The sequence below is a fragment of the Saccopteryx leptura genome, chromosome 4, assembly GCF_036850995.1.
Source record: "Saccopteryx leptura isolate mSacLep1 chromosome 4, mSacLep1_pri_phased_curated, whole genome shotgun sequence".
In the NCBI taxonomy this organism is placed as follows: domain Eukaryota; kingdom Metazoa; phylum Chordata; class Mammalia; order Chiroptera; family Emballonuridae; genus Saccopteryx; species Saccopteryx leptura.
Genome location: NC_089506.1, coordinates 48,909,011 through 48,929,400, shown reverse-complemented (window position 1 = coordinate 48,929,400; position 20,390 = coordinate 48,909,011). Strand labels below are relative to the sequence as shown.

The 20,390-nt window shown below is 41.7% G+C and overlaps 1 protein-coding gene across 3 annotated transcripts in view; it reads left to right on the top strand.

Moving 5' to 3' along the window:
- Positions 1-20,390, top strand: part of CLYBL (citramalyl-CoA lyase) — a 272,254-nt gene that overhangs the window by 146,606 nt on the left and 105,258 nt on the right. For all 3 annotated transcript variants that reach the window (XM_066380615.1, XM_066380616.1, XM_066380614.1), the window contains exon 2: positions 12,213-12,399. In XM_066380615.1, the coding sequence (XP_066236712.1) occupies positions 12,213-12,399 (187 nt within the window). The remainder of the gene's footprint in view (positions 1-12,212; positions 12,400-20,390) is intronic.

The following is a 20,390-nucleotide window of genomic DNA, read 5'->3' as shown; positions in this document are numbered from 1 at the left end:
GGGTCACTCACTCTGCTGAAGCCCCCCCCCTCCAGTCAAGGCACATATGAGAAAGCAATCAATGAACAGCTAAGGAGCTGCAATGAAGAATTGATGCTTCTGATCTCTCTCCCTCCCTGTCTGTCTGTCCCTATCTGTCCCTCTCTCACTCTGTCTCTGTCAAAAAAGAAAAAAAAAAAATGTAAAGGGCTATATCATTTTTGTTTGGTATCCTAAATAGAAATTGATGTATTATTTTAAAATGATGCTTTATATGTTTTCTTTTTATTATTTCTTATGTTTATAGATAAATGAAAATTTATTAGAATTTGTAGATGGGTGCAATTTCTAAAGGTTGAGGCCATATAAAAAGTGATTCTTTTTTCTGGTTCCAAAACACCACTTTAGTCTGACTTGGGTTGAATGCAACATTACTTATTTTAGAATTATTTTATTTTATTTTATTTTTTTTTTTTACAGAGACAGAGAGAGAGTCAGAGAGAGGGATAGACAGGAACGGAGAGATGAGAAGCATCAATCATTAGTTTTTCATTGTGCGTTGCGGCACCTTAGTTGTTCATTGATTGCTTTCTCATATGTGCCTTGACCGTGGGCCTTCAGCAGACCGAGTAACCCCTTGCTCGAGCCAGCGACCTTGGTTCCAAACTGGTGAGCTTTGCTCAAACCAGATGAGCCCATGCTCAAGCTGGCGACCTCGGGGTCTTGAACCTGGGTCTTCCACATCTCAGTCCGATGCTCTATCCACTGTGCCACCACCTGGTCAGGCTAGAATAATATTTGAGTGGAAATGTGAAGTGTTAGGCCACTGTGGAAAGCAATATGATGGTTCCTCAAAATTTTAATAATAGGACTACCATATAATCAATCATATAGAATTTTCAGTTTCACTTCTGGGGCATTAAAGAAGAGACTCAAACAGATATTTGTACACCAGTGTTCATAACAGCATTATTTTTGCCTGACCTGTGGTGGCGCAGTGGATAAAGCATCGACCTAGAACACTGATGTCGTCAGTTCGAAACCCTGGGTTTGCCCAGTCAGGGTACATAGGGGAGTAGATGCTTCCTGCTCCTCCCCTTCTCTCTTTCTCTCTCTCTCTCTCTCTCTCTCTTTCTCTAAAAATAAATAAAACAAAACAAAAATAAACAACAGCATTATTCCCAACAACCCAAAGGTAGAAATAAAGGAAGTATCTATCGATAGATGGGTGGATGGATAAACAGGATGTGACATACGATGGAATGTTATTCAGCCTTAAAAAGGAAGGAAATTCCGACAATGTGATGACATAGATGGCTCTTGAGGACCTTATGCTAAGTGAAAGAAGCCAGACACAAAGAAGATAAATACTGTACGATGCCACTGTTGTGAGGCTCCTGGAGTAGTCCAATGCACAGAGACTGAGAGCAGAGTGGTGGGTATAAGGTAGTTATAAGGGTCCTGGAGTAGTCCAGTGCACAGAGACTGAGAGCAGAGTGGTGGGTATAAGGTGGTTATAAGGCTCCTGGAGTAGTCCAGTGCACAGAGACTGAGAGCAGAGTGGTGGGTATAAGGTGGTTATAAGGTTCCTGGAGTAGTCCAGTGCACAGAGACTGAGAGCAGAGTGGTGGGTATAAGGTGGTTATAAGGGTCCTGGAGTAGTCCAGTGCACAGAGACTGAGAGCAGAGTGGTGGGTATAAGGTAGTTATAAGGTTCCTGGAGTAGTCCAATGCACAGAGACTGAGAGCAGAGTGGTGGGTATAAGGTGGTTATAAGGCTCCTGGAGTATCCAGTGCACAGAGACTGAGAGCAGAGTGGTGGGTATAAGGGGGTTATAAGGGTCCTGGAGTATCCAGTGCACAGAGACTGAGAGCAGAGTGGTGGGTATAAGGTGGTTATGAGGTTCCTGGAGTAGTCCAATGCACAGAGACTGAGAGCAGAGTGGTGGGTATAAGGTGGTTATAAGGCTCCTGGAGTAGTCCAGTGCACAGAGACTGAGAGCAGAGTGGTGGGTATAAGGTGGTTATAAGGTTCCTGGAGTAGTCCAATGCACAGAGACTGAGAGCAGAGTGGTGGGTATAAGGTGGTTATAAGGCTCCTGGAGTAGTCCAGTGCACAGAGACTGAGAGCAGAGTGGTGGGTATAAGGTGGTTATAAGGTTCCTGGAGTAGTCCGATGCACAGAGACTGAGAGCAGAGTGGTGGGTATGAGGTGGTTATAAGGTTCCTGGAGTAGTCCAGTGCACAGAGTCTGAGAGCAGAGTGGTGGTTATAGGGCCTGGGAGGTGCGGGAGAATGGTGTTAGTGTTTTTGTTTGGGAAGATGAAAAATTCTGGAGAAGGATGCTGGTAACGGTTACATAACAATGAAATGCACTTTATGTCACCGAATCGTTATGTTAAAATGGTAAATTTTATATTACGTTTATTTACCACAATAAAAAACCTTATCTGATGTTGCAGAGAGATAAAATGATAGTATACAGGTCAGCTCAAGGTGGAGAACGCTGATCTTGAAGGACTGACATGACTTGCAGGTTGTTCCATCATTGCTCACATAAAGTCGTCATAAAACTTCCCTTGGGCTTCGGGTCTCCAGGTCCGTCCACGGCCACCGGCACTATATTATACCTCTTTCCCTTGAAAGGTCACTTCCTGAGACTTGCAGGGACCTCCCTTTGCCTTCGTGCTTTTCCCAGGAATCTGATCCACTCGTGATCGCTAGTGACCCAGTGGTAACTGGAATGAGCTCTGGGGGTGAAAGCTGCATCTAGCCCACGGGCCCCCGTTTCCTGACCGTTGTATACTGACATCGAGTCCTCCCTTCCTGAGTCACCAACGTATTTTGAAAAACCTGTCAAAGTTTTTGACAAAAATTAAATATTATATAATACTATAACCTAGCTGCTATTTAAAAACTTCAGTTGCTACATAAACATGTTTCGCTGAAATAAAAATACCTTTGTTGAACAGGCCAGCACTTGTAAAAGTGTCTGATAAACAGGGTTTTCTTGGAATATGAGTTCATCATAACTTCGGAAGCAAAACAATATGAGTTTGGACACTGGGCAGGAGCACTGGTAGGTTCTCAGCAAAAAAGAGGCTGAAATAATTGATGTGTGCTAACGTGGGATTCTGTCTGTATGGCCTTCAATGTAGTCCTTTCTCAAGATCTGGAAGTTTCCCTTCAGCTTAGTTTGTTGATTATTTTTATCATAAAAGTTTGTCAAACACTTTTTCCGAATTTATTGAGGCAATCACACGGTTTTGTGAAAACTGTAAATTGAGTTACCTTGGCCCCAACTAAGGGGGAAATTGACTTTTTGGAAGAGACGTAGAGCAGATAGGATTCAGTAGTGTACCCGAATGGGAGACACTGTACTTGGCCGCAGCACAACCCAACGGAAGCAAGTGTTTTGTTACCTCAGGGCTCGTGGGTCGTCAGAAGCTACCAAGTTTGGGGTTCAGTGTTTCCCACCTTATGACTATAGCCCTCACTGCATTGCACTGAAGACAAATAGGAAGTTCTTGAAGAGTCAGAAGTTAAAGGAGGAAAGAGAAGATGGAAATGAGGAAAGTTAAGGCAGAAGTGGGCTGTCAGGAGCCCAAGGCGGGTACTGTAGATGGGAGCCCATGATAGACTACTCTTATTCAACATTGGGGTCTACATAGATGTCCTTCATATGCTGGGTTGAAATGTAGACAGCCTAATGCAGATGTGCCAAAAATATAGCTTCATTTTCTACAGTTCATCTCATTTTGATCTGAAATTTCTATTAGTACTCATTGGTAAGGGGAAAAAATACCTACAAACTTGACTATTCAAATGACTGTTTCTTCTGGTTTAAGTTTCTTTCTCATACACACAGTCAATATTCTGTGTTAGGACTCCTGCTCATCTCTCTTCTTTCTGGGTGGCGGGGTCCTTGGTAGCTTACATAATGACTTCGTGGCAGCCTTCCCTTCGGGCTCTGGTACAGCACTAGCGGCCGGTGGACACGCAGCCCAGGCCGGGCCGGGGACAGGGATGTATGGGGTCTGTCTGCAGGCTTGGCTGTGGCCCCTGTCACGGTGCTGCTTACCCTGGAGACTGAGCAGTGTTTGTCACCTGGCCCAGCCCTGGCTGTTCACTCTGCCTCCATGATGTGAGTCTCACTCCTACAGGCACACTACAGAGACCAGACAGAAACCTCTGGGTTTCTTACATATCCTGGGGGATTAGGAGTGTCCTGCTCTAGCCCCGCCTGTTCCTAAACCACCCGTATTGCTGTATCTGCGCTCCTCCACCATCTCCAGGAAGTGTCCTTCCAGCATTTGAAATAAGAAGTTTAGGCCTGACCTGTGGTGGCGCAGTGGGATAAAGCGTCGACCTGGAACACTGAGGTCGCCGGTTTGAAACCTTGGGCTTGCCTGGTCAAGGCACATATGGGAGTTGATGCTTCCTGCTTCTTCCCCTTCTCTCTCTCTCTGTCTCTCTCTCTCTCACTCCTCTCTCTCACAAAAAAATCAATAAATAAAATTAAAAAAAAAAGTTTACACAATGAGTTTTTGCTTTCAGCTTCTGCCCTCAGTTTATCGGGTGTTATATCACCTCTCTCGCCACCTTTGCTGCCTGCAAGTTCCTGGGATGGGGGAGTCCTCCCTGTCTCACGGGCACTCTCCCCCTGTCGCATCTCTCAGCCTCTGAGGGGCTTTGTCCTGCCAGCGGCAGGGACTTCCTTTAAAGCCCCGCATCCTTTCTCACTTTGCTCCGAGGAGCTCTAGGTTCAGGCCATCAAACTGGTGGAAATTAGACTTCCTTCTCTGTTCAAAAGGCCAATTTATTATCTCACTATGGACTTGATATAAAAATCTAGTTTGAAGTGCTAAGCTCAGCCAAGACTTGTTGGTACTCACCCCCAGCAGTGCCGGCTGGTGGGGGATGTCGAGCATCATGGAGGAATCTACCGCTCCTCTTAAAATTACCATTCCCCTGTCGCTTGATTAGTGGCAAGTTGCATAATTGGTACCCAACTGCCCTGCCTAAGTCTGATAGGATTACATTCTGGCAACTGTTAATGACCAACAACCCAAGTCCTTTCCAGGATTAATAAAACAACACTCAGTTGTACTTGCAAACCCCGGTGCCGAGGTTCTCATCCCGGCTGCACTTCGGAGTCTCCCTGGAGCTTTAAAGAAACACAGATGCCTGGGATCACCGCATGGCTCAGGTTTAATTGGTTTGGGGTGTGGCCTGGGGCTTTTTCTTTTTCTAAATTCCCCAAGTGATTGTAATCTGCAGCCAAAGGAGAGACCTCTGCACTGCCTCTCAGCTAAGTAAATAAACCACTAACCTGAGCGTAGAAGTCACATGCTAAATAGTAGATGCTCAAATGGACATTAGCTTAATTGATTACTACTGCTACTTCTAATATTGTTAGCAGTTTGGGTGTTGTTTTTGAACCAGAATTTTCTTTAAGCATGGATATTTTTTCACGTTTGCTGCATTTTCAGTTACGATCTTATTACTGTCACAGCATCTATGTGTATGTATGGGTCGCACACGACTCACTTAACACAGTGGGTGGTTACGTAACTCTTTTGTGGACCAGCACGAAACTTCTGCCAGACCGGCACCAGTCCACGGACCGGTGGTTGAAAAACACTGAGTAAGATGTTTTTGTTGGAGCAGAATTTCTTGCATTAGGTCAGTGGGGTGTAGTGCCTCTTCAACTTGGCTATGCATCAGAATTGGCTAGGAAGCTTTTATTTTGCTTTTTAAATTTTTATTTATTGATTTTTAGAGAGAGAGAGAGAACATCAATTTGTTGTTCTACTGATTCATGCCATCATTGGTTGATTCTTGTATGTGCCCTGACCAAGGATCAAACCCACAATTTGGCATGTCGAGACAACATGCTAACCAAGGGAGCTACCTGGCCAGAGCCACTAAGAAGCTTTTAGAAGTCCCCGAGCCTAGGCCTCACCCCAGACTAATAACGTCAAACTTTCTGGGGCAGGGGCTTTCATGCTGGTGTATTAAAAAGCTCCCCAAATGACTACAATTTGCCCCCAAGTTTGAGTCAACTTAGAGCAATTTCTCAAACTTTCACGTGATAAGCAGCCCTTGGGGGTTTGTTAGTGTACAGGTTCTGACTCAGTGGGACTGCAGTGGGGCCTCAGCTGCTGCGTTCCTGAGGGGCCCCCATGTGAGAGGAGATGCGCCTGGGAGAGACGGGAGCGGCTCACGTGAGAATAGACAAGGCCAGCGATGCTGCTGGTCTGCCGCAGCCCCTTTCCCAAGTGGCAAGGGCCTCGCAAGCTTAAAAACAGAGCAAAACGCAAACACAGCCTGGGCCGTTACCAGCGAATCGGATTTGATTGCGGGGGGGGGGGGGAGTCCAGAATGGGACAGTTTTTAAAAGCTCCCCAGCTGATGGTTATATTGACTCCCGGGTGGAGCACCCCTGCAGCACTGGGGACTAGCCCTGCTTCCAGTTACATAAATGGTTAATAAATGGCATCAGAGGGGGGAGAAAAGGGAGATGGCCAAAACAAGGCCAGGAGGCCCCCCTCCAACCGCAAGAACCTCCTATGCCTGCTGAAGGATGTCTTGTCTATAAAAAAAAGGGGGGGTCCACTCTGTAGAGAGAATTCACCATAAGGCTACCAGATATTTTTCAACTCATCTTAAGCCCTTGTGCATATTGTCTGAATAGATTTACACGTTGAATATCAAGAGGCCCTAACTCCAAATATGTAAGATAAAATAAGTTAGATCTTGTCACCTACTGCAAGTGTATTCATATACAATCGGCAGTGCTGAACACAAGTCAAGTAGGGAACAGGTTTTACAGCAGCCGGATATGGGACTGGAGAGGACACACCAGCAGTACATGGAGGAGGGGGCTTGGGGAAGCCAGGACCCTCCTGGACCTCGGGGTCTGCCGCAGAACCTGGAGCCTGACCCTCTCTACACCTTTCTTATTATTATTCCAGATTTGCCACCTTTGGTCTCTTTTCCCCACAAGCTTCTGACCTGGCCTGGAGGCCATCCTTGGGCTGTTCCTCCCTGGCCCTTCTGGGCATGTCCTGTTTCTTCTGTGCTGCCTCCTCCCAGTGCTCAGCACAGGGGGTCAGGGCCACTGCATACAGTTGTGTAAGGTATGCCCTGATCAAGGCACCTACCAAGGGACAGGAGTAGGGACTGAGTGTCAGTTCATCTGCACTCACCTGCTGGAAGGCACAAGGAGGCACCTTTTTCTAATTTGTACCTAGGTAGCTGCCATGTGGGCTGGTGCAGGTCACTCATCTTACTAGGAACGTGCTCACTGAATGAATGGATGAATGAATGAGCAAAACGTGTAATAACAAAGTAGAGGCAGTGAGGATAAATAATAGGCTTGACTAAAACGACTTTTGAACAAGAAGAATAAAGACAGTGTGGTTGCAGATCAGTCCTATGTACCCACTTCTGGAAAGCCAGCTTTGGTTAGATAACGAGGTGACAGGAATTGCATACCTCTCCTGTACGGGACCCTGTGCTGAGCACCCCTCCCTCAGAGAGCTTAGGATCTTGTTGAGGGTTCTGGAGACACGATGCCTGATGCAGGGCTGTGCTGACTAGCATCACACATGTTTCTCATCCTATCTTCTGACTGCCAATCACAATATTGGGTTGAACTATATAAAGTTACCATTTTTTGCAGGTCAAAAATGTTCAGACACCAGCAATTTTATATAATTCACCCAAACACTTTCCACTGTACTGTTCTGCCATTTGAGAACTTTTTGCTGTGTCCTCACGTGGTGTAAAGGGTCAGGGAGCAATGTGGGGTCTGTTTTATAAGGGCACTAATCCCATTCATGAGGGCTTCACCCTCATGACTTAATCACCTCCCAAAGGCCCCACCTCCTAATATTATCCCATTGGGGATTAGGTTTCCACATCTAAATTTTGACGGGGACACGAACATTCAGTCTATAGCAATTCACAGAAGGAACTAGGTCAAATTACTTGAAATTACTGTGTAATTTTAAGTGTAAAAACCTTTTAAAGTCTCTCCATTTTAAAATCTCTTAATTGGTGTCATCAATTGGCTCTCCAGAAAGCTTGCACCACCTTGATTAACTTTAGCCTTTTTAAAAAAATTCACTTCAGAGAGGAGAGAGAGAGAGACAAGGGGCAGGAACAGGAAGTATCAACTCATAGTTGCTTCTCGTATGTGTCTTACCCAGGCAAGCCTGGGGCTTTGACCCAACGACCTCAGCATGCAAGGTCGACACCTTATCCACCGTGCCACCACAGGTCAGGCTAACTTTAGCCTTAATAGCAGAATCAATCCTTTGCTGGTTCCGGTTTGCTTATGAGTGACAAGTGAGTTTAAAGATAAGGGAGTCTAAAGATGAATGGTCAGGAAAGGCTCAGGGATCAGGTGGATCCTTCAACTGAGCTTGACGGATCCAGAAGGTTCAAGTAAACTGAGAGAAAAACTTTTCCAGCAGAAGCACAGCAGAAACAAAGGAACAGTGAAACTGAATATAGCATATGTGGAAAGGATCATAATCTAATTTTTCTTGGGTGGATAGTTGCTTCATGGGAATAGTGGGATACAAATTGAGGAAGGTGGCCCTGGCTGGTTGGCTCAGTTGTAGAGCATCGGCCCAGCGTGTGGAACTCCCGGGTTCAATTCCTGTTTAGGGCACACAGGAGAAGCAACCATCTGTTTCTCCACCCCTCCCCCTTCTCTCTCTCTCTCTCTCTCTATCTCGCTCTCTCCCCCTCCCACAGCCATGGCTCATTTGAGTGGGTTGGCCCCGGGAGTGCTGAGGATGGCACCATGACCTGGCCTCAGAGGCTAAAAATATCTTGGTTGCTGAGCAATGGAGCAATAGCCCCAGATGGGCAGAGCATCACCCCCTAGTGAGCTCGCCCGCGGATCCTGGTTGGGGCACATGCGGGAGTCTCTCTGCCTCCCTACCTCTCATTTAAAATTAATTAATTAATTGAGGAAAGGTTATATGGAGTTGTTGACAGGTTTTGAGCAGGGAAAAATATAAGCACAACTTTTTTTTTTTTTTATAAATAAATTTTTATTTTAATGGGGTGACATCAATAAATCAGGGTACATATATTCAAAGAAAACATTTCCAGGTTATCTTGTCATTTAGTTCTGTTGCATACCCATCACCCAAAGAGAGATCGTCCTCCGTCACCCTCTATCCAATTTTCTTTGTACCCTTCCCTCTCCCCCTCTCCCTCCTTCCCTCCCCCCACCCCCCGTAACCACCCCACTCCTGTCCATGTCTCCATGTCTCTTAGTCTCGTTTTTATGTCCCACCAATGTATGGAATCCTGCAGTTCTTGTTTTTTTCTGATTCACTTATTTCACTCCGCATAATGTTATCAAGATTCCACCATTCTGCTGTAAGTGATCCGATGTCATCATTTCTTCTAGCTGAATAGTATACCATGGTGTATATGTGCCTCATCTTCTTTATCCAGTCTTCTATTTTTTTTACAGTGATTAAAAGCCTTTAAGCAAACTCTTGGCCAATACCGCAAGAATCCATAAAAGAGTAGTGTCCTTAACATGTTCACCAAGTCCAAGTTGGCCCCATCACCATGCCAAATCCCTGAAAAATGCAACCCAACCACAGTTCAGTCTGTTAGGAGCTGTCACAGGGAGCAGGAGTCCAGGAAAAGTCCACATCCAGGAAAAGTCCTCATGGCACTGGAATTGTTGTCACCATTCTATACTTTGCAGCTCATGTCCAAGTCCCAATGACCGCTGCTTCTAGCTGGTAATGATTCAGGTAGACTGGAAAAGCCATTTGCAGCATGCGAAGCACAACTTTTTCATGATTGTGGAAGACCTTGGGAAACCAGAAACATTTTTAATGTAGGCAGAGTATTTTAGTTAAATGGCCATCTCTTTTAAAAATTATACATCATGTAAATTGCCTACAAATGATTTGCTCTAGTGCTTAGTCTGTGACATTTGTATGACTTGCCTTGCCACAAATGACCCATCAGCCATGTCTGGGTGATTCGGGCTCTGAGATTCATTGTGCTTGGAGATATAATAGTGGCCGGATCCAAAATGGTGGTAAAAAGCTATTTTGCGTGGAGGAAATCTCGGTGTTCCTGAAGTGAAGGTCAGTTACCACTGGGACGGAGATGTCCAGACATTTGAGCTGTCAGAGACACGTGGGAAGGAAAGGGGAGGGGGGCTGTAGGAAGCATGTTCTTCCCACCACAGCTGTTCTGGTCCCTCTTTGGTTGTTACACGTGTGGTTGCAACACATCCTGATGAGAAGTGATTATGTCCCAAGCACTTCCTAGAAAACAAAAATTTTATCTCCTTCAATTGCAGTTTTGCTATTTTCAGAAATGTATATTGAAAATTCTGATTTCCAGTGTGAATGATCAGTAAAATGTGATTGTTGTTACATCATTGTATTTTTCTGCTTTTTAAAGATAAACCCGATATTTTCTATCGTTGCAAAACGATGACAGGTATTTTAGGCATTCTTCAATTAGCAGACCATAATATATTTATATTAAATAAAATGTCTTTTAAGACATGTACACTTTATTTTTGTTGTTGTTTTACTGAATTTATCGGGGTAACACTTACTAACAAAATTATATAGGTTTCAGGAGTACAGTTCCGTAATATACAACATCTGTACATTGCATTGTGCACCCACCACCCCAGATCAAATCTCTTTCCACCACCATTTATCCCTCCCCATCCTCCTCCACCTTCCAAGACAAGTACACTTTAAAAACCCTCTGTATCTCATCATACCTCATGCAGCACAGTGTTTATTTGTGAATAAATAAGACTCAGAGTCAAATTTTAGAGTTTATGAAGATTGGCTGCGAGACGGAATGAGAGGCCCTCATAGAATCAAGGGGCCCCAAACAGAAAGGGATTTTGCATTAGGAGAAGTCACACTAATCATAGCGAAATGTTGCAACCATTCAAAATATTTGATGGCATGAACTTAGGGTAACTACCAGAAAGAGCTTTCATGGAGAGTCTAGCTGACATATTTTTTAAAAGAATGATGTTGTTGACTCGGAGGAGAGTGAAGCAGGGCCTTACCAGTTTGCTGGAACTTTAACCCTTCCTTAACTGGAGTCTTCAGGACATTTAGGTCTGTCTGCTGTGGGCAAGGCCGGCTTCGTGGATATGTGACTGGGCTTAGAAGAGTCTGGCGCTTAGTCTGATGTTCTTCTAACGCCACCTTGAAATTCCTAATAAAGTTTGAACAAGGAATTTACATTTTGATTTTACACTTGGTGCTGAAAATTATGTAACTGGTCCTAATAATGAAAGCTGATTTCACCTTCCTTCACTATGTATTATGGTATCAGGCTATGGACCAGGCGAGAGGTGAAGGCTATGTTGAGCCAGCAGAACTTCTGTCCAACCTCCTGTATTTCCTAAGACCAGACTGAGTACAGCAGGAAGAGGAAGGAGAGCGCAGAGTGTAGGTAGGAGCAGGCGGGAGCTACTGACAGCTGGAGTTTCTCTGTTAGGAAGGAAGAGTAGCTGCTACTCTTGATACCCCCACCACCACATCAAGGAGCTAATATCTGCCAAGCTCCCACTAAGTACATCAGTGCATTAATTAGTTCCTTTTTCTTAACCCTCTTAACATCCTGCAAAATGAATATTATTTTTATAAATGAAGAATCTGAAGTTTCCAGTAATTAACTAGCCCACAAATATAGAGCTAGTAATGGTCTTTTCTCATCAACTGTCCTTTCTCCTCAAGAAGTAGCCAACTATCTTTATCTGTTGTTAGAATTGAACTTGAATCATTCATTTGCCTACACCTAAAGACTCATGCTTACATAGCTTGTTTCTTTTCTTTTACTTTTCTTGTAGATAGTGTTGTTATTTAGGAACTTTTGGATATAAATGTCTTTCCTTTTTCTCCACGGATGATATCTGGACAGTGTACTAATACTTGAAGTGTCTTTCCAAGATAAAATAGGTACACCCTCCTTTTCTCAGAAGATTGTGTCACTAAACAGTGTTACATCATTTTTAAAACTCAGCCAAAATGACATTTTGTTTCTTGGTTATTTCTGTTGTTATTATTATCTGTGATTGTGTTCTGCCATAATTAAAAAAAGGATGTCCATGTTTTCTATTTTAATTTTGCATTAAAATCAGGTCTTTCAAAAATTTGTAAATAAATTCTCCTCTGGACTAATCCCAATGATGTCTCTGGCAGGAAAGTGTCTCCAGCAGCTGATGTGCCCAGGCTTCGATCGAGCTCCTCATCCAATCACAAGTACACTCCCCGGAGGGCAGTGCTCTATGTGCCTGGAAATGATGAGAAGAAAATAAAGAAGGTTCCGTCCCTGAATGTAGATTGTGCAGTGCTCGACTGTGAAGATGGTGTGGCTGTGAACAAAAAGGTAATGGCACCGTTTTATTTTCTGGCATAGTGTTTTCTAGGACGGTAAAAAGAACTGGATTGAAATTCGGTGCTCTCCTGGGAGCATCTGCTCACTGTTTGGAAAAATTCCACCGTTCTCCCCTTAGGCTGATTACTAATCTGTTCCTGACTCAGCCCCTTGTCTGCATTCCGAGTGCGTGTGTCTTTTTTTTCTCCAAGAGAAAGGAAGAATCTAACAACATGTATTTAAAATCATGACCTTCAGTGTATGTGACTGTGTGTGTATAAATAAAGAAGCAGTCACGGTCCATTTTGCCCATGATATTTCCTAATTTGGATAAGTGACTTAATCCTAGAAATGTGGTGGAAATTTTTCAGACCAGAAAGAAGCAATTAGGAATTTATTTCTTCGTTTTTACCACCAGGTATATTAAGTAACGGTCTTATCACTTCTGGGACAAATGCCAAGAAAATAAAAGATGATCTTTTACTGATAAGTCCCCCATTTTCCCTACTGAATTAAAGAGAAACTGCGCATAGAATCTTAGGGTAGCTGCTTTTGGCTGAATTCCTCATGTTCTGACCAGAGAATTATCCAGTTGTAAAGAGGTACAGAATGTTCTGCTACTGGGTGGTAGCGTAGCAAGGCCTTTTGATTCATTTTGGTTTGCTTAACTTCCAGGTTTTTATAATGAACATGGATTTCTTCAATAATTAGGTGAAATATATAAATCATTATAATGATAACTAATGTTTGCATGGGACTTTTTTTTATTTAATAACATACTTTCACTTGACTTTTATCTACTCAGTCCCTAGACAATGAGTTTGGCCTGGGAAATTGTGAGGCTGGGAGACAGGGAGCTGAGCATCTCAGTTTATGCCAGTCTGGATAGTTTCTTGTCCTGGTGTATAGTATGTCTGTACCACACAACTTTCTTGATTCATTGCTTTTCTTGGAGAATCTAGCAAACAAATATTTGCTTTAACTTTTTTTTAAGTTAATTCCTGGCATCTTTCTAATGGTCAAACTAAGGCTTTCCAAGTACAGTATTTGGAAAAGGATTAGAGTAAGCACATGCGCTCTACAGTGTTTACTTAAGATCTTTGGCATGCTCTAAGGAAAATACAATTAATCTTCTTTCGCCCAGAGATTAAGGTAAATAGGCCTTTTCTTGAGGGATATAATGTGATTCCGGTATACTCCCTTCAAAAACTCGTGTAGTGCACTCTAAGATTAGATACTAAATTGTAATTCCAGTTCTGTGTGACCCAGGGCAATCCACTTTACTTCTTTGCCTCAATTTCTTATCTATACTGTGGGATGACAGAAATGTCTTTTGTCAGGAACAGGGATTATTAGGAGGAAAAATTTTGATAAAATGCTTTTGAGTAGTTTGATTTCCTATAGGAAATAGATTAGATAAGTCCTGTAGTAATCATAATTAGAGGGTAATTTGTTTTAGTATGTAGGACAGGCAGTACACCATTAGGTGCCCTGATAAACCTCTAATTTCATTTCTTCACAAATCTTTCTTTTTCGTTTAGAGAGAAAGAGAAAAAAAGAGGAACAGACAGAGACAGACAGATTGGAAGGGAAAGAGATGAGAAGCATCAACTTGCAGGTGCAGCACCTTAGTGGTTCATTGACTGCTTTCTCATATGTGCCTTGGTCAGGGGGCTTCAGCCGAGCCAGTGACCCCTTGCTCAAGCCAGCGACCTTGGGCTCAAGCCAGCGACCTTTGGGCTTAAGCTAGCAACCATGGGGTCATGTCTGTGATCTCACACTCAAGCTGGCGACCTCGAGGTTTTGAACCTGGGTCCTCAATGTGCTAGGATGATGCTCTATCCACTGTGCCACCGCCTGGTCAGGCATCTTTATAAATCTTAAGGCTATCTTTCTATCCTCACCTGAGAATGTTTTCTGCTCTCCACCTGAGTGGGAAATAGGGTCTATTTATTGCCTGACATTTTCTTCCTGTTCGCTGTGCTCCTAAGCTCATCATACGCCCACCATCTTGGTATCTATGCCTTCATCAGGACACTCCAGTTCTCCTAATACAGGTAAACCTTGTGTCAGTTGCTAGACACACTGCTTTATGCATGCTGAGCTTTGGGTCAAATAAATTTTCCTTTCTTATCCACAGCAAGTGCTCGCAAGCCAGGCTAGTACTTGTAAAAAAAAAAAAAGTTTTTTCTTAAAATCTCTATCCAGGATTTAATTTCATCATATATATTTCATTTCATATCCCTAGCTTGCCAAGGCCTTTTTGGATTTGATTTTATCATCCAACATTTATATTATCTGAGCATTTGACCAGCATGCCATATGAAAATTTAACAAGTTTCTAATGGAAATGTTAAAGAGGGTTGGAGTCAGGTGCTGCCCAGGCATACCACTGGAGACTCCTGTTCTAGTTTATTTAACAAGCATTTATATAGTGCTGACTAAATGCCAGGCACTGTTCTAGGTTTTTTTTGCGTAAGTGAGGTACTATTATACTCCTTCTACAGATAAGGAAACTGAGGCAAGCTCATGAATCAATACTGTGAATATAATTATTCACTCACACAGCTCTCCTCAAATTCAGTTTTTTTGCAAGGATATTATAATATATTTTTATCTAATGCCATTTCCAAATGAAGATACCTTCCCTATCTAAGACTCTTTCTTCCTCCACACCTCTACCTTGCCAGGAAAATCAGATTAAGTAAATGAGACTTGACCTTGAAAAACCCATGTCAGTACCTAGATGTTAGCATCTTCTTTTTGAAATGGTAATAAGTACCAATTAATGAGAGTTTTCTATGTAACTGGTGCTATATTAAATGCTTTATATGTATATATCTTATTGAATCTTTACAGCAAAGTTTTGAAACATGTCCAAGTCACAGTGCCATTAAATGGCAAAACCAAGATTTGTATCTCCTATCTCCTAGAATTTTGGCCAGTAATCAGCCTCAAGCTCATCTGTGGGCCTATTCCATAATTAACCTTTCCCCTCTGCTTTGGAAAGTTAGTGCCTTCACTCCTCCTTCTCTTTTGTCACCTTTGTGTCCTCCATGGCTTCTCAGAGATTATGACAGGAGTTCCGTGTTTGTATCTGCATTCGTTCAGTGTCCTGGGATGGCAATCCATTTAGACCTGGGCACTTCAATTCATTTGCAATGTCCAGATAAGTCTGACACTTCTCACATTCCTTTTTCTTTCTTGAAGTCACCTCTTAATCATCGTTCTTGTTTGAATATTATTTTCGATGGAAATAGACTAGAGACCATTTCTGGTGTGTTTATTTCTTATGAAATACATATTAAAACTCTCAGGTGATCTAGTAATACGTAGTTTTGCTAAACTGAACTGTTAATTGCCTAGTTCTACTTACTTGGCATTATTAAAGTTAGTCACTTCATTTTATATGTCATTTTATTAACAGACTAAGCCAGTATTTCATTTGATTGACTCTGTGGAGTATGGGCTCATAATGAAAACAGAAGTTTCCAGAGAAGTTTATAAATGTATAATACCTTCCAGCAGGCTCTAATCCTGCTCTGCTAATCCAATTTGTGTTTAAGCAGCTCCTTCATATCAAGGAAGGCACTACCAGCTCACCTTCCTGAGCATGGATGATGAAAAGACTTTTCTCCAGTCCCCTCTTATCATCTCCTTTTCATTGTTTAATGCATGAGGAGATGGACTGTCTAAGCCCCTTCTTGCTGGGACACAGTGAAAATAAGCCAAGTAATCTCAGATTTCTGGTGAGTCTCTTTGACACTTGGGAGAGGCAACCAAGGTAGAAGAAGAATAAATAGAAGCAGGATTCTAGGACTGCTATTTTTATTTACCTATTTACCTAATTACTTATGTATTTAATATTTAAGTTTAAATATGTAAATATACACACTCAATATTTAAATAAGTTTTGAGTACTTACTCAACCAGGCATCATGGCAAAGCAGGAGGGAGGGGAACAAAGATGGTTGTGTGGTCCCTAACCTGGAAGAGTCAAAGGCTGGTGGTGAGACAGAAAAAATAGTAAATAATTGTAATCTAACAACATAGGACTATAAGAATGCATACATTCTATTATAATTTGGTTCTAAGTTCTTGTTTTTTTGTTTTTTTGACAGAGACAGAGAGTCAGAGAGAGGGACAGACAGGAAGGGAGAAAGATGAGAAGCATCAACTCCTCGTTGTGGCACCTTAGTTGTTCATTGACTGCTTTCTCAAATGCCTTGATGGGGGGGCAGTCTCCATCAGAGCAAGTGACCTCTTGCTCAAGCCAGCAACCTTGGGCTTTAAGCCAGTGATCTTTGGGCTCAAGCCAGTGACCACGGGGTTATGTCTATGATCCCACACTCAAGCCAGTGACCCAGCACTCAGGCTGGTGAGCCCGCGCTCAAGCCGGATGAGCTTGCGCTCACGCCGATGATCTCGGGGTTCCGAACCTGGGTCCTCTGTGTCCCAGTCTAACGCTCTATCCACTGCGCTGCTGCCTGGTCAGGCTCTAAGTATTTTTTAATTTCCATTTTGATCTCTTGCTTGAGCCATGATATACATAAGAGTGCTTCCCAAACTCTCTGGTGAAGAAATAGTTTGGTTATTTTTATTTGTTTATTTGTTTTGTTTGTTTGTTTGTTTTTTGTATTTTCCCAAAGTTAGAAGCGGGGAGGCAGACAGACTCCCGCATGCACCCAACTGGATCCACTCGGCATGCCCACAAGGGGGCGATGCTCTGCCCAATTAGGGTGGTGTTCCTTGCTGCCAGAGCCATTCTAGCATCTGAGATGGAGGCCATGGAGCCATCCTCAGCTCCAGGGCCAACTTTGCTCCAATGGAACCTTGGATGCGGGAGTCAGAAAAGAGAGATAGAGAGAATGGAAAAGGGGAAGGGTGGAAAAGCAGGTGGGTGCTTCTCCTGTGTGCCCTGGCTGGGAATTGAACCTGGGACTTCCACACACCAAGCTGATGCTGTGCCACTGAGCCAAGCGGCCAGGGTCTATTGTTACTGTGTTTTATTTTTTAAACATTTACAGTCTATTGTGGACTTATACTTTTAGAAAATCCACCCATCCCCCCCCCCTCCCCCCCCCCCCCCCCCCCCCCCGCCAAATAAAGAATTGCCAGAAATTAAATACTGCTTGGGTGTTGCAGCAATGTCAAGTGCTATAGAAGTTTCTAAATTCATACTCCACATTTCATATATACCTCCAGAAGCATGGTCATAATCAGAGTTTGTGGATCAAGAGTGATCTGCAGACCCCAGTTTGAACAGCAGAGACTGCTGTTTAGAATTTTAAAATTTCCAAGTATACAGTAGATAGTTAATTTATTATTTTGTTACTGACCTTTGGCTTAGTTGCATGATGGTTACAGAATGTGATCTAAATGCTGCTGATTTTTGGAAATTTGTTGAGTCCTTCTTTATGGCCTACTACATGAGCCCTTTTTGTAAATGTTTCACATGGCTTAAGAGGAATGTGTATTTTCTGTTTATGAGACGCAGAATTGTGTATGTTTCCCAGTAGACCAAGCCTGTTCATTATATTGTTAAAATATCCAAATCTTTATTGATTTTCATCTGCTTGATATGTCAGTTATTGAGCTAGTTGAAACTTACTCTCCAATGGAAAATTTGCCAATTTGTCTCTGTAGTCCTGTCAATTTTTGCTGCTCATAGTTTGTATACAAATTAGGTGTATACAAATTTAGAATTATTATATCCTCCTGATATATTGAATTATTTATTATTATGCACTGATGTTCCTTATACCCTAAAGTGTTCTTTTTTTCTTTAAAGTTTGTCTATGTGGTCTGAAATGAAAGCACTAGCTTCCTTTTGGCTCGAGTTTGCCTAATATATTGTTTTCAGCCTTTACTTTCAACTTTTCTGTATCTTTATGTCTTAACTATGTCTCCTATTGTCTTAAAATGTTTTAAATCCATGTGGACAATCTCCACTTACTTTTAATTTAATTACTAATAAATTTAGATTTAACTATACCATTGTATTTTGTCCTGTTTTCTCGCCTCTTCTCTTTCTTTTTCTCACTTTTATTCCTTTTAAAGATTATTTGACTTTTTTGGTTTATTTTATCAGTCCATTTTTTCTGTCTTTAGAGCTAGGAGTTATGATTGTATTTCTAACTTTTATTGATTACTCTTAAAATTTTACCAAGTATACTTAACAAAGCCTAAAATCAACCTGCAGCTTCTTCCTGGGCAACACGAGAATTTTAGAAAGCTTTAAATTCAATAATCTTCTTGCAGTTTTTGTTATTTTTGCCCAATATTTTAGTTACCTCTTTTAAACCTATGAATTTTACATTTCTAGTATCATTGTTTTACATATCCAATAATTATTTAGTTTGACCTACATAGTTTACCACTTTCTCTGCTCTTTGTTTCTTCTTGCATCTCAGCCCTTCTTTCTCGGGTCATCTTTCTTTCTCCCAAGGTGCATCCTTCAGAATTTCCCTCTTGCGAAGATGTGTTGATGCTATGCTTTCAGAGTTTTTGTTTATTTGAAAATATCTTTACTGTTAGGCTAGATAGACAAATCTAGATTGATAATTATTTTCTCTCAGAGCTTTGAGGATATTATTTTGTTGTTTTCTAGTTATTATTACTAATTCTGAAGACTTTGTTGTCACCTAAAAACTAGGTGACTAATCTTTTCTTCTTTGGCTGGTTTTTAAGGTCTTTGGTGTGCTGAAGGGTTCCTAAACTATTGGCTGGTGTTGGTTTATTCCTCCTTCCCTTCTTTCACGTGGTAGAAGTTATTTTTCTTATATTTGTGGATTCATGTCTTTTATCGGTTCTATAAAATTCCACCCTTAATACTTTATTTTTATTAATTTTAAGATTTTATTTATACATTTTTAGAGAGGACAAAGACAGAGAGAAAGAAAGAAAGAAGAGGGGGGGGGGAGAAGCAGGAAGCATCAACGCCCATATGTGCCTTGACCAGGCAAGCCCAGGGTTTCAAACAGGTGACCTCTGTGTTCCAGGTCAATGCTTTATCCACTGTGCCACCACAGGTCAGGCCACCCTTAATACTTTAAATATCATTTCTATTCCTTTCTTTCTATATTTCCCTTCAGAGATGCCAAATAGACATATGTATGAGCTTTTTATTCTATACTCCTTGTCTCTTAATATTTTTTGATATTTTCTGTCCCCTTTCTCTCTATGCTATGTTCTGAATTAGTTCTTCCTATCTAATCAATACTTTTCTATTTCCTTTTCAGTTGTGTCTATTCTATTTAACCTATGTTCTAAATTTTTTATTTTAGTGATTACATTTTTTATATATGGTAGTTTTATTTATTTTTCATGTCTGCTGAATGTGAAAATTTCAGAATTTTTCCATCTAAATTGCTTTTGTTGTTTGATGAGTTATACTCATACTATGAACCCATATTGATTGGAATTAATTCTTGGGAATTATAAGGGCTTAGAATAGGAAGGTGTTCTCCAAACAGAATTTGTATTTGCTTCTGCTCATTTTTATTTTCCCCAACTTTGTAGTCGTCTCAGGCTTGGAACCTTATACCAGGTCTGATAGAGGCTTTTGGTTCCTAGTCTTCTTATTTTTATGATCTCTTGTAAGTCCAAATCCAACTCATTTTGTTACTGTTGTTGTTTTACATTGGCTTCTAAAAAATTACCATACATTCTTATAATCCTAGCAAGGCATTAAAAAATACTTTTGTTGAAATATATTCATTTTATAGTAAGATGGCACTTCAGAGAATATGGTCTGCCATATTGCCAAAAGTAAAGTACCCATTCTTAATAAAGAAGATTATAAACTTGAACAAAATTAATCTAAAATTTATACTTATACATAAAGAGTCAAGTAGTTATGAAATAAAGCAGCCCCTATTAGTCCTTTTCCCTTCTCCAGGGACAATTCCTTTGACCTCTTCTAGCTTATTCTTCTGGAATTCACTCCTATAACTCTAAATAATATACTTCTCGGATCCCCCACCCCAATTTTAAGCGTAATA